The sequence below is a fragment of the Pseudopipra pipra genome, chromosome 1 (genome assembly GCF_036250125.1).
Source record: "Pseudopipra pipra isolate bDixPip1 chromosome 1, bDixPip1.hap1, whole genome shotgun sequence".
NCBI classification, from domain to species: domain Eukaryota; kingdom Metazoa; phylum Chordata; class Aves; order Passeriformes; family Pipridae; genus Pseudopipra; species Pseudopipra pipra.
The window spans coordinates 135,105,406-135,118,045 of NC_087549.1; the positions used below are offsets into that span (position 1 = coordinate 135,105,406).

Consider the following 12,640-nt stretch of genomic DNA (forward strand, 5'->3'; position numbering starts at 1 on the left):
GCTGGGACTGTCTCTGGAAGGGGAACAGCCTCAGCCTGAGCTAAGCTGATGTGACATGACCCTTCAAGGGTGTGGGTTGCACTTGCTGTCATGACACCTGTCTCAGTCTGTGCTAGCCTGGGGATGCCGTTCGCTACTTGAGGCAGTGTACATGTAGCCACAGGCTCCTCATTTCCACAGCTACTCATGGTGACCATGGCCAACTCAGCCCAAACACCACAAACACAGGCATATACACACAGAAGAATTCCAAAACTGGATCAGGATATTTTTGAAATGCTACTTGATCAGTCCTAAAGAATTTCAAGAGTCCGAGTCTCTCTACTTTAGGACGGAGTAGGTTATCTCAATGTTGAAAACATCTAGATGGTCTCAGTTTGAGGGCCTTCAATAAAATATGGGCTATGCAAAAACTAAGTCTCCCTCTCCTCACCAAAGCGCACAAGCAGATCTTCATCTTTCAGCCTCAAAATACATATCCACTGGCGACAGCAAATATATGTGTGTGCAAAATGAATAGTTGGCAAAACAGCACATTGTATATGAGAGTAAGATTACAGTAGGTACCATTATTATAAATATACAGATGCTTTTCGTTTTCAAGTCATAAATATAACCCAGTTTGAGAATCCTGTGGTTAAAAAAAAGAGACAAAAGATTTTACACACAGGATTGAATGACCTAACTCCCATTTTGCCAATATGGGATAATCCAAGCCTACATTTCATCTCAGTGTAACAGTTATAAGTTGGTTTAAACTGTAGCTTTCCAAAATATTTTCTATATTTACTATTTTTATTCTGGATATTCCTGCTATCTTATTTACACCTTTTCTCTGCTCAAATTTCACTTCTCTTTTCAAATCTTTCTAATTCTTAGCTTTGAGAACGTAGTGTTAAAATGGGCATAACAAATTAACCACGTACTATGAGCAAAGTGGGTTTTGTCTCATTTGATTCTGTCAATTTATGACTTCATTAACTGATGAAGACTTTCTCATTTTAAATTATGATACATGGAGACAGGTGTGACCTGATCCCAATTTTTAGTATTAGTTTTTATTTCTTACTACTTTTAGCTATCCTTTCCCTTTTTTTTTTTCTCTTGAAAATTTCCCACAGCAGATTTGAGGGAACAAATCTGATTTGCTTTCTGAAGTAAACATTTTCCATTTTTAAATCCCTCCTTGGGTGTTTTCCATGCTTTTGCACAGAATCTTTTGAAATTTGACAAGTAATGTTTGATACTTTCTCATTAGAATTCTGTATTCCTTTCCTTCCCCTATTTATTTGTTCAAATGTATTGATTTTTGGATGCACACACTATCTATAAGGATGACCAGGTTTGCCTAGAGTTGATTTAGTCAATTAAGAACTTACTGGTTAGGATAAGTATCTCAGTGTTTTTACTTCAATATTGTGGTTGCTATTTATGAGCTTACAATTTCTCTTGCTATCACACTACCCATTTACTCAACTGATGAGGACTTTCTGGATATCTCCATAATCCTTTTGGATTTGAATAAACTAAATATTTTGTGCCATTTGAAAGTTTTGCCATCCTGCATTTGTTTATGTTTCCTGACCACTTATTAATGTATTAAGCACTAAACTTATTACAGAACTTTCATAAACATCTTACTGCTTCCATTTTGCTATAATAAACTTGACCTTTTTCTTCTGTTTTCCATGTTTTGATCCATGGAGATATTTTGTTCCTTACTCTGTAACTTCTTCCTATCCTTGGTAGTTCCTGTGTGATAATTTTTCAGCAGCATTTTCAAAATGTGTTTGTTGTGTTAATACCATTTTTTTCAGATATGTTTTTGTAATTACATGTTCCAGGAATAGCAATAAGTTAGTTGAAATGTAATTTCCTTTTCATAAGTTTCCTATTCTTGTTCTTTTAATTATGATTTCTGTCAATTATATTTATATATTTGTAGTTGACTAGTCTGTATTTTCTGAATCCCTTATTTAAATTTGATAAAGTGCCAGCTATTTTCAAAGCATATAGTGGCAAAATTATTTCGTTAGTATTTCAACTTCGGTTAGGACCTTTTGCCCCCATAAAAAATCTCAAAATTATTCATAAAACAGATTTTGTTTACATACAAAAATGTAATAAATGGAACTGAATAGGCTTGTACATTAATTGCATTATCTAAATCAGCTTTTAAAATCAATTTAGACTGACTTAACAATTGAGTTCAACTTTGCTCTTATTCCAGTACAGTGTGAAATCAACCTTCCCAATAAATTTTAAGATGGTCAGATCAAGGTCTTTTGTGCTGTAGGTGAGAGCATCATTGTGTTTCATATTCATTCTCCACCTTCCCAGGCAGTTTTTCCCAGCTATTCACTCAACATAGCTATACTGTTATTACAAAAATGAGTGTTTTTTCTGGTCTTCATGACTGATATTGTCAATATATATTTATCTTCTAGATTTGTATTGCACGTGTAGATATTCAATACCTTATAAAGCTGGATGGGTTTTATTTCCCATCTATTTCCAGAAATACAAAGTGATGCTTTTATGAGATTATTTTCTCATGAAGTGCTTTACAATTTCTTTTTTTGTTACAAAACTTATCTATTCAATATGGGAACACTTCTATGAAATGAAAAAATTTAGTGCTCTGAAAATAATATAATGACTTTTCAGCTCCAGTATCATAGAGGAAGGTCATCTACTATGAAACACCACAAGAATTACTTGGTATGAGCCGTGCAGAATCATGAGATTACCTTTATACTTCAGAGTAGTTAAATGCCAGGCAATGAGTTAAAAACCTGAGGAAGGAGAATTTGTTAAAAAAAATAAACAACTTAAATTCTGCTTGTCCTTTTGCCCTGTATTCACTTAATGCTCCCAACACACTACAAGAATGTGTTTAGACAACAGACTTACATATGGTACTTGCACACTATTTTAGGTTTATGGTATGTAGTAATCAGTGAGGTATTCAAGAATAAATCACATAAACAGAATTTAGCTATGTCGAACAACAGAATGTCTACATATCTTTTTGTGCATTCATCCAGATGTGTCTATCTATTATTTTATTTACTACTCTAGGAATTTGACAGAAGATGCCTTCAAAAGATGTGGTGTAGAATGGATTGCATAAATCTTGTGGGAAGAACTAGAAGCTGTGTTTGCATTTGGCACATCTGAAGCAGCTGGAGTTGTGGACTGCTACTGGAAAATAAATGATTCATGTTAAGCCTCTGACTGTGCAGCTAAGTAGTCAGCAAAGGGAAACAAGTGTCATGAACACAGGTGGAAGTGGAAGTTTCTCTTTCTGCTATAAAAATACAAAAAATCTGGCTAGAAGGCTTTGTATGAAAACTATTGATTCTATATATCTGAAAACCATTGATATATTTAATGTTTTGAAAAGCATGAGTCTGAAATGCCCCTGTGTATTGTTCTATTTAATCCTCTTCGGGAACAAAACTATAACACAGTTGAACATGTTCAGCTGCAACATTGAAGAACAAACATCTGTTAAAGGGAGATGAGTATCCTGCTCATTTGAGTTTGGTTTATCTGAGTTTTCGGTTTATCTGAGTTTTCAGTTTATCCAAACTCAATGTACTTTTTGCTATAATAGACAAATTGAATTCTGTAAAACTATTATTTTCTTTATGGGATATTTTAGACTGTAGCACTGTTGAACTATCCTGATGTTTCATTGCATTGCTGGGCTTGGTAAGATTTATGTATAGACCCATCCCACAGACTGTGATCTGTGCAGTTGGCACCTTTGCACACTGCGGACTGGCTGTATCAGGAGGCTAACTCCACTCTAATATTCTAATTGTGTGTATATATAAAATGCTCAAAACTTAAATTAGTACCATTCACTTCAGTGGTACTGTTCATGTGAGTTAAATAAAATACATGTTGAAAATTTACTGCTAGCATAAGCATATTCTTAAATTCCCTTCCCTATATTACACAATGAAAGTAATATTTTTCTTAAATAAAGAAGGTTTGCTACCTTGACAACAGATACCAGGCAAATTTTTCACAGGGTTTCACAAAACACACTTCAATAATTCTAAAAATACCTTCTGGTTTTCAGTATATTTCAATGGTGGCTTGCTTGTGTGGGCACTACAAACTCTACAGAGGAGACTGCTTCCTTTTTTGGTTTCAGAGCACACGCAATCTAAGCTTGTTATTTAGTTTTATTTCAAGGACTTGAGTTAAAAAGGGCTCTTTATCAAGTGAGTAGTGTTCCAATCTAATGCCCATTATGGTCAGTGGAAGTATTGCTATTTCCTTCTTCAAAGAGTGGTGGAGAACAAAAAGATTAATTTTAACCTCATCATTGGTTGAAAACTGGTCTGAGTTATCAGCAAGAAAAAGTGACCATATTGGGTGTAGTCAGTTTGGCCACACTGAGAACAGGTGTTTGTGCCAAAAAAAGCACTAGGACAAGTGGTTCCCTACGGCAGTGTCAGGAGGCTGGCACACAGTGATGCTCCAGCCAGGGAAGCCCAGGCACCCAGAGATCCCAGCAGTCAGCAGCTTACAGATGATCTACCTCTTACAGATTTATCACGGTACATCACTATAAGCTTACAAAAGCAAATGGTATAAACACATTTTGTGTTTGACTTCAGTGAACTTGTTATCCAAAATCATTTAGCAAAACTACAGTGTAAGCATATGAACTATTACTTCCTATGAGTTGGCTTGCAAGTACTGCTTTGAATTCAGAGAGATTGAGGAATATATATAAAAAAAAATAGGACGTACAATAAGATTATAGATAGGAAGTAAATCATTGTAGTCCAGTACTTAGAACACTTACATGTGCTCTGTGACTGGGATAAATTTTGTCTTAGTCATATCATTGTATTGTTATGCATTACAGCATCTTGTGTGCCATCCGAAATGTCTTGTCCTTGACCAGTCAAAGACAAAAGCTGTGATTAAATGGACTGCTGGCACTTTCTCTATTCTGTACCTTTCTCTTTTCCTTTGATGATAATCACAGCTTGCAGTTCCAAAAGCAATGTACACAGTAGACTATAATGAAAATGCAGTTAAAATAAAGGTCACTGGTTGTCATGAGATAACTATTGTTCTTCATATCTGTCTTCTTGCTAAAAGTGTACTGGCCTGACTTTTTCCTGGCATTATACACCTTATCTTTACAATGCAGCAACTATAAAACTAGTATGTGCTAAAATAAATGGGTATGACAAATAAAATACTGCTCCAATAAACTAGAATGGCAGTAGACCTCCACAGCCACAATGTTTTTGCCTTCCTCTAAGAAAATGCTTATCTAATGCAGATGTATGTCAGTTGAGTGACTGTAAAATATATTAGAACTTCCCTAGCAGATTGTAATTTACAAGTTGCTGTTCCTAAGTATCCTTTCCTACCAGAAGAATATAGGGAAATGAATCATTGTATATCATCAGAATCCAGAACTAATCTTTCTATGGATAAACTCTTGTCATAAGTTTAAAAAAAAGTAATAAATTATATAAACAAACAACAGAAATAAAACACTTATTAAAGCAAATTTAGAAGTATGTCACATCTTTAAAATCCAGGGGGAAAAAAGGAGTGTGCAAAGAAAGAAGAAATGTCCATACCAGTCATCTGAGACTGTTTACTTTGGACACAAGTAGCACATATTTTTAGAAAATACCCTACTAAAAACTTGCTATAAGGCTTTCTAAAGGCAAGCCCTATGTCAGAGAACTGTTGGATAAATAACCTCCTTTGTGAAATCAATAGACACTGTTGCAGAGGCCATTTTTTGGAATGAGGTCTGAAATAGAGCGGATGAGTTATCCCCTGGACATGCCTGTTTTTCCTCACCCAGTCTGCTGAAGTACTGTCCCTAGCCGTGCCTTCCCACCTCTTCACTTGCCTGATCTAATTCCAAGGTGAGTCAGAGGCATGACATGATCCAACAGGGAATTTGCTGCAGTGAGGTAGTTTTCGTCTGGATCAGCTAATTGTGCAGTCACAAATGAAATGGATCAAATTCCAAATCTAATACAAGATATGTGGTGGCAGCACATAGTTGTGGGCACAGGGAGTGCAGTGTTGCTACATTCTCTATCAGCTGCGGATACCCTGAAATTAGATGCAATTTGAGACTGTACCTTTGAACTAGGATCCTTACTTTTAGATAGCTAACTTGGGCAGCAGTAGGAAATAATACAAACATTTTGAACTACATCCAATAAAGGAAGATTAACGCACCTGTTTTTAATAGCACGGTCATTATACTACTCACACATAAGGCGGAAAAGCTAGTTTCTGTAGCCATTTGTGCCTGAGAGGGCAAACCCCACACTTTGCAGAAAAGTGCTCTAACCACCACCCATTGCTGTGCCATGGAAAAATACTAAAGCCATGAGATAGAGAAAAGATAGAGATACAATATAATGTGGAGTTTTCAAAGGACTCTTGTACTTCACATTGTGTTCAACAGTAAAAAAAAATCATTACAGAATTAAAATATGAGCAAAGACCACAGAGCTTTTTGATGGTCCCTGAGTATAGATTACCTTTTTCAAAATGTTGAGTAGGGTGTTGGGAAGTAAAGATGGGTTGGAATCCCTTCAAGCTGAAGACAGTCTAAAACCCCAGTTCCCCATGACTTGTGTTTGCTCTTCCTGCAGGACTACTGCATAAAAGCTCTGCTTGTTTTGAAAGAATTCTTACAATTCTTTTTGAAACCCATCAGAATGAAGAGATGAAAAAGGAGGGGATAAAAAAGGCTCGGAGAACATCTACCATCGTGAACATAATGAGGGATTATGAATGGTGAGGAGGCAAAGCATCCTCTGAGAATATCTAGCAGATGTCGTCAAATTGAGGCAGAATCCAAAGAAAACATGCTATTCCTTACAAGTAGTCAGTTCTAAGCAGTAGATCAATGCTGACCTGCATCACCTAGTGAGAACAGTTGTTGTGGATAGGTAAAGAAGCAGAACTAGAGATCCCAGAAAAAAATTTCAGTAAAATAACAAAGGGCCTAGTGATTGTAAATCCCTTTGGGAAAAGGCTTGGTGTGCAGTTTTCATTTGATTTGTCAGAAGTCTGCCTAATGCAAGCAATCGCATTATTGAGCATGGTTAGTGCTATTGATTGCAACTAGTGTTTCTGCTCTTCAAACAGTAGTAGTACCTTTTTCATTTCTTGTTTGCACTCTTGTGATGTGCCCTCATTGCTCTGTGTCTGACTCTTCCTGCAAGTGTATAGATGAGCCCAGTTTTACTTAATTTGCAATGCAACTAGTTCATAGCAATCGAACAGTGCTAAAAGGCCTTAAGGATAATGACTTTTCTGTGACAGCAGGAATAGGCAGAACGTGTCTTACCCTATGAGTCACATTGTTAACGTGGGACACACCCTATAGAAGCCAGTAACATAGTCTCATGAAGTGGAGCAGCAAGATAGGACTGTGCAACCACAGGATATTCCAGACCCTGTGACCACCTGACAGCTACTGATCTCCAAGGGATGTAACCGCGGAGAAGCGGTGAGAGTCCCATGCCATGCTGTGAAAGATGCTGTCAAAGCTGCGAGCCTGAACCTTTGCCGTCAGGATACCCACGTCGCAAGCATGATAGCATTAGCAACGAAAAGATTCAAGTCAGCCCAACATATATGTAAGCTCCAAAAATTTTCTATAGGGAGCAGACGCGTCTGGACACAAACCCAACTGGCCTCCTAACTAGGGAGGCACGAAAGAGCTCCGCAGATCTAAATATATAAACCCCGTCTAGGGTCGCCGTGCCGGCCCTAAGATGCCAGGCCTGGGCTTTTGGGGCCGGTGTGGAGCCTGCTTGTCGCAGACCCCGCGGAACGCCGGGTGCCCAGTCCAGCCCCGCTTCCAGCCCCGCTTCCAGCCCCGCTTCCAGCCCCGCTTCCAGCCCCGCTTCCAGCCCCGCTTCCAGCCCCGCTTCCAGCCCCGCTTCCCGGCGTGCTGTGCGGGAGGCGGTGCCCCGGCGCTGGGAGGAGGTGGTGGCGGAGGTGCCCGGGGCTGGAGGAGGAGCCGTCGCCGCCTGCTCTGTCTCTGTCCGCTGCCGCCGCGCTGCCGGGAGGGGCGGCCGCCCCGCGCCCCCGGCCCCGCGATGCCGCTCTTCGCCACCAACCCCTTCGACCAGGATGTGGGTAAGTGGCTCCCGCGGCGCCCAGGCCCGGCCTCCCACCAAGGGAACCCCGCGGGCGGCCGGCCCCGCTCCCCCGGCCCGCCGCTGCTGGGCTCGCTGGCGCCCCACCGGGAGCCGGGAACCGGGATCGGCGGCGACGGCCCGGCCGGGAACTGTCGGTCACGGTGCGGCCGGGCCGGGGCCGCCTCCCGGTGGGGCCGGCGGGGGCTGCGGCCTGGGCGGTGACAGCGCGGGGCTCCTGCGGGCCCTGCCGGCCTTTGGGCTGGGGGCGAGCGCGGGGTGCCCGCGGGGGACGGGCCGGCCGGCCCAGCACAGCAAAACAAGTAGTGAGAAAGGTCCGCGCTGGAGTGTTCCTGAAAGGATGAAGAGTAGAAAGCACCGTCTACAGTTGCTTCACAGACAGGCATGAGAAAATCGTCAAAGCGTTTTGTATTTGGTGCTTTAAAGTGTATTCCTGTGGGAGCTTTCTTTTTTTCTTTCAAGTGGAACTTGACGATCTGTGATCAGGTGTCATGCCCATATTGCTTCTTCCGAGACCAGACTAGATGGAGAAGAAATGTCTGGCTTTTACTTGACAAAAATTGTGCTTAATGCTGATGTGTCCGAACTGAAGGTAAAATGACGTATAGGCAGTTAAAAATTAGTTTTGTATGTCTGATTTGTGATTGTGTAATATGGTTTGTCTTCAACCTGCTGCTGACATCTGTTTCACTTTGAGTGATAAAAGTTTTGTCTGGGGAATCAGGTAATGTGGCTAAGTATCCCACTTCCCCCGCCTGACTCCCCATTATTTTCTTACAGCAGTGTAACACTCTATAGATTTCTTGAAACCAATTTCTTTGTAACTTTCAACTACATCGATACATTGTTTCTTAAGATTTAGCCAACTTTAGAAGTCTTGGCTCAGATTTAGTTCTTCCAGCTCTTAAAGAAAACAAACTAAAACCTCAAAACTGTCTGAAAAGTATGTGTCTTTTCAGGGGAAAGGATTAGTGCATAAACAAATTACTGTGACATGAATTCTGTATGTATGTATGTATGTATGTATGTATGTTCTCAGAAATTCTTTGTCTGTTGCATCTTAATAAGGCATAGCTTTCTTAATAAGGCATAGCTTGCTCTTCTCATTTTGAACTCTTAAGAACACTTTTAACCTGCACTTCAATTAATGATTTTGTTGGTAGCAGAGTTGACTGAGTTATTTTGGAAAGCAGTAAATAATTCTTCCTAATTGTTCTGCTGTTCTAATGTAATTTGGCAGTTGAAAGTGAGGAAGAGATTGTACTGCTTGCCAGTTTTCCATGGACCATTAGAGGATTGAAACATTGGTGATAATGTCTGTGAGAATGATTTGAACTAATAAGATTAAAAAGTGATAGGCTCAGGTTCTGGCAGATGTTCACTTTTTTTACTTCCTAAGGCTGCTGGCTGGCAGGGAAGCTCAGGCTGCTTGAATGGACTTCTCTAGAGCTCTGTCCAGTGGATGTGCTTGTCAGCATTGTGAGTTTCACAATGCAGGGCAGTAGCACTCAGCGGCTACTTCAGTGGTTTATTTCCTGTTTTCTGTGTGCAGAGGATGCCAACACCTTACCCACTGTGCTTGCCTAATACGACCACCAGTGAATATTTTTCAAAAAGGTTATTCTGTTAAGTGTATGAGGAGAGGGAAATAACCACTCAATCCCAAATTGTTCTTGGAAAGGCAGATAGTGGGCGATAGGCTAATTTTCATTGGTAAACACAGTTTCTTTCTTTTGACCTCTTTCATGGTGTCCTGGGGAGACCTGAGGAGCAGCAGGCTGTTCAGTTGGTGACAGCCTACTTTCAGGAGCCTGGTACCTTTATCCATCACTTAATGGGATTTGTGCCAGGGAGATGGGAATGCTGAAGTTTCTCAGAAATTGTCCCTAGGCTCTTCTTCTCTGAGGGCCCTTGGGAATGTGCTATTATCTGGATGAATTTTTTGGCAGGCTTCACAAGATAACATCATCTGTAGAGTAAGCTCTCATGTTGTCAGGAAACTTCCAAAAGTTGTCAAGCCATAGTGTTATTTTTCAGTTCTTTTGTCAGAGTGAAAATTGAGTGCTCTGCTTTTGTTCTTGTCCAGCAAGAAAGTTTTCTATTGAAAATCAGATTCCTGAAGCAGAAAAGCAGTCAGAAGCTATTCTTAATTTCATATGAATTCGGACATTGGTGTAGTTGATAGTACTGCTGTGATAGCTGTGCATTCTTGTCTACTGGACAGCTGCTCAGTATTGTAGAACAGTTGGATATTATTTTGGAACCATTTAGGATGATGGATTGCAGAGAACATATCTGGAACTAAGTTGTTTTCCATTGTTTTGAGGAGATTAAGTATCGCTTAAGTTCAGGAGAATTTTTTTCCGTTTGTCTGGCCAGTTAGCAGCATTTGGCTAGTCCTGTTAGCGTGTTGCTACTATGGAAGCTGGTCATCCAGCTTACTGTTTAGAGTCAACCTTGTACAGAGATTTTGAGGGGTGCACCTCTTTTTTTTTTTTTTTTAGGTGTCGTTGGCAAAAGAATGTTGTTTAAGACTGCTATTAAATTAATAATATTAAAGAATGCTTTAAGCTGCCCATGTATTTGAGGAGGTAAGCTATTGTCATTGTCAAAGAGTGCAAATCTCTGGATGAAGCCCAAATAGTTTTCATTTTCTGAACCTTCTTTTTACCATATTTAAAAATATTTCAACAGGAAGGGATACTAATCAGTGGTGACACAAGTTGGTGTGGGTTTTCACAACGAAGTCAGGGAACCTTTGACAGTGTGTCCAAGTAAGGAACATAATATTGGAATTTAACAAAAGAAAAAATCTTCAAGACGCTGGGCCTGCTGAGAGTATAATTAAGAAACTCTAATCCTCCATTTAAGGGGTTAGAATTAATGGTGTTCTTATTAGGTCCATGGGTCATCTGTTTCTGGTGTTCTTATTAGGTCCATGGGTCATCTGTTTCTGCCATATTTCACAACCTTAATTATAAAGTTATTCCTGAGAAATGCAGATTTATCTGTAAGTTTGATGCAGGCAGAATAATGGTGAAAAAGTGCTTTAAGAACCAAAAGACTGCCTACTAATCTGTCATGACAGGCTAATTAGTAATATAGCTAGTTACTAATATAGCTTAGGATAGTTTTGGTGAAGAACTTGCTGCTAAAGTTGTTCTGAAGTGTCATTTAGATCTTATCTCAAGAATAAAATCTGTAAGTCTGGACGTAATGTGTCAATGATGTCAAGCATTGTAAACCTAATTTACATAGTAAGAAGAGAACTGGAAGAACATTTACTCCCTGCTGTAAGCTTATTATTTCTGAAGTTTTATAAGCTGCAATAAATGCACGTTCTGGTGTGAGTTGTCGTAAAAATCACACATGATCTTAAGAGGAGGTGTTTAAAAAACATGTGTTTTTGTATGAATTTTTTTCTCCCTTACACACAGTAAAGGATGAAAGTACTTGCATTTGCTTTGGATGTTAGTGTAGTTCTCAGTGTAATGGTTTGAGGCACCACAGGAGTGGGAAGAAATTCAGGCTTACTATTTATGGTGATAGGAAATTAAGTGGGTAGTTTAGTAATGTAGTAGAACTGTCAAGCTGATGTGACTTGCAATCATTTTCCCCATGTTTTATTAACTATAGCAGTTGTTGATAATGTTATGCTTACAAATCTTCAGATATTTATAATATGCATGAATTACATGTGATCGTACACATGACCAGCCTATAGTTTGATGTTATTAGAATGTAAGAAATGGTTTGACCATGATTCCCATTGTGCAATTTCTTGAAATAAAATCCTCTTGCTATTTAAACTCCTTATTCTTTAGATTTCTCCCCTTAGTTAGTCAACATCTTCAAAACAATCCAGTTACATGTCTCTCAGAGCTGGATTTTCTCTGTTAGGCCAGGTTTGCCAAAAGGAGGGAAAATTGTTGCAGATGAGTTTCTCGACCCCAGACGATTATGGAGACTGCAGACTGCGTTAATGGCTGGCTGCAAGGGAAGGTGAATTCCAAGGATTGGTTCAGTTTGTCATGAGGCACGTTTTTGCCTAAGTTGGCCCACTGCTTTTCTCAGCATTGTTTTAAGAAGGACATTAACTGTAAACTAACAGAGAGACTGAGTAGAAAATGTGTGAGAAAGCAGCTATAGCCACCCCCCTTTTCAGTTATTTATAAATGTTTATGAAAAACGAGAACTACTTACTAAAAGATACCTTTGGTATATGTTCTCAGTGAAAAGTGGCAATGGACAAGATAAAACTGAGTGAAATACCCCTTCTGTATATCAGCCAACAAAACATTCACTATCAATCACCAGACTGAGTTCAGCTGGGCACTTTGAAGCCAACACAGTATGTTTCATAGTCAAAACCAGTACTTTCCTGGTAATTCTCTTTCTTTCCTCCCAGGGAAGAGCTGTCACTTTAAGTGCTTCTCCTCATTTCAGCTGTGACAGTG

The 12,640-nt window shown here is 39.6% G+C and overlaps 1 protein-coding gene across 1 annotated transcript in view; it reads left to right on the forward strand.

Annotated features, from left to right (window-relative positions):
• The first annotated feature begins 7,992 nt into the window (after positions 1-7,992).
• The window catches only part of STAM (signal transducing adaptor molecule), a 35,337-nt gene continuing 30,689 nt past the window's right edge, over positions 7,993-12,640 (forward strand). Inside the window, exon 1 of the mRNA XM_064634546.1 lies at positions 7,993-8,163. Coding sequence (XP_064490616.1) covers positions 8,124-8,163 — 40 coding nt within the window. The 5' untranslated portion in view covers positions 7,993-8,123. The remainder of the gene's footprint in view (positions 8,164-12,640) is intronic.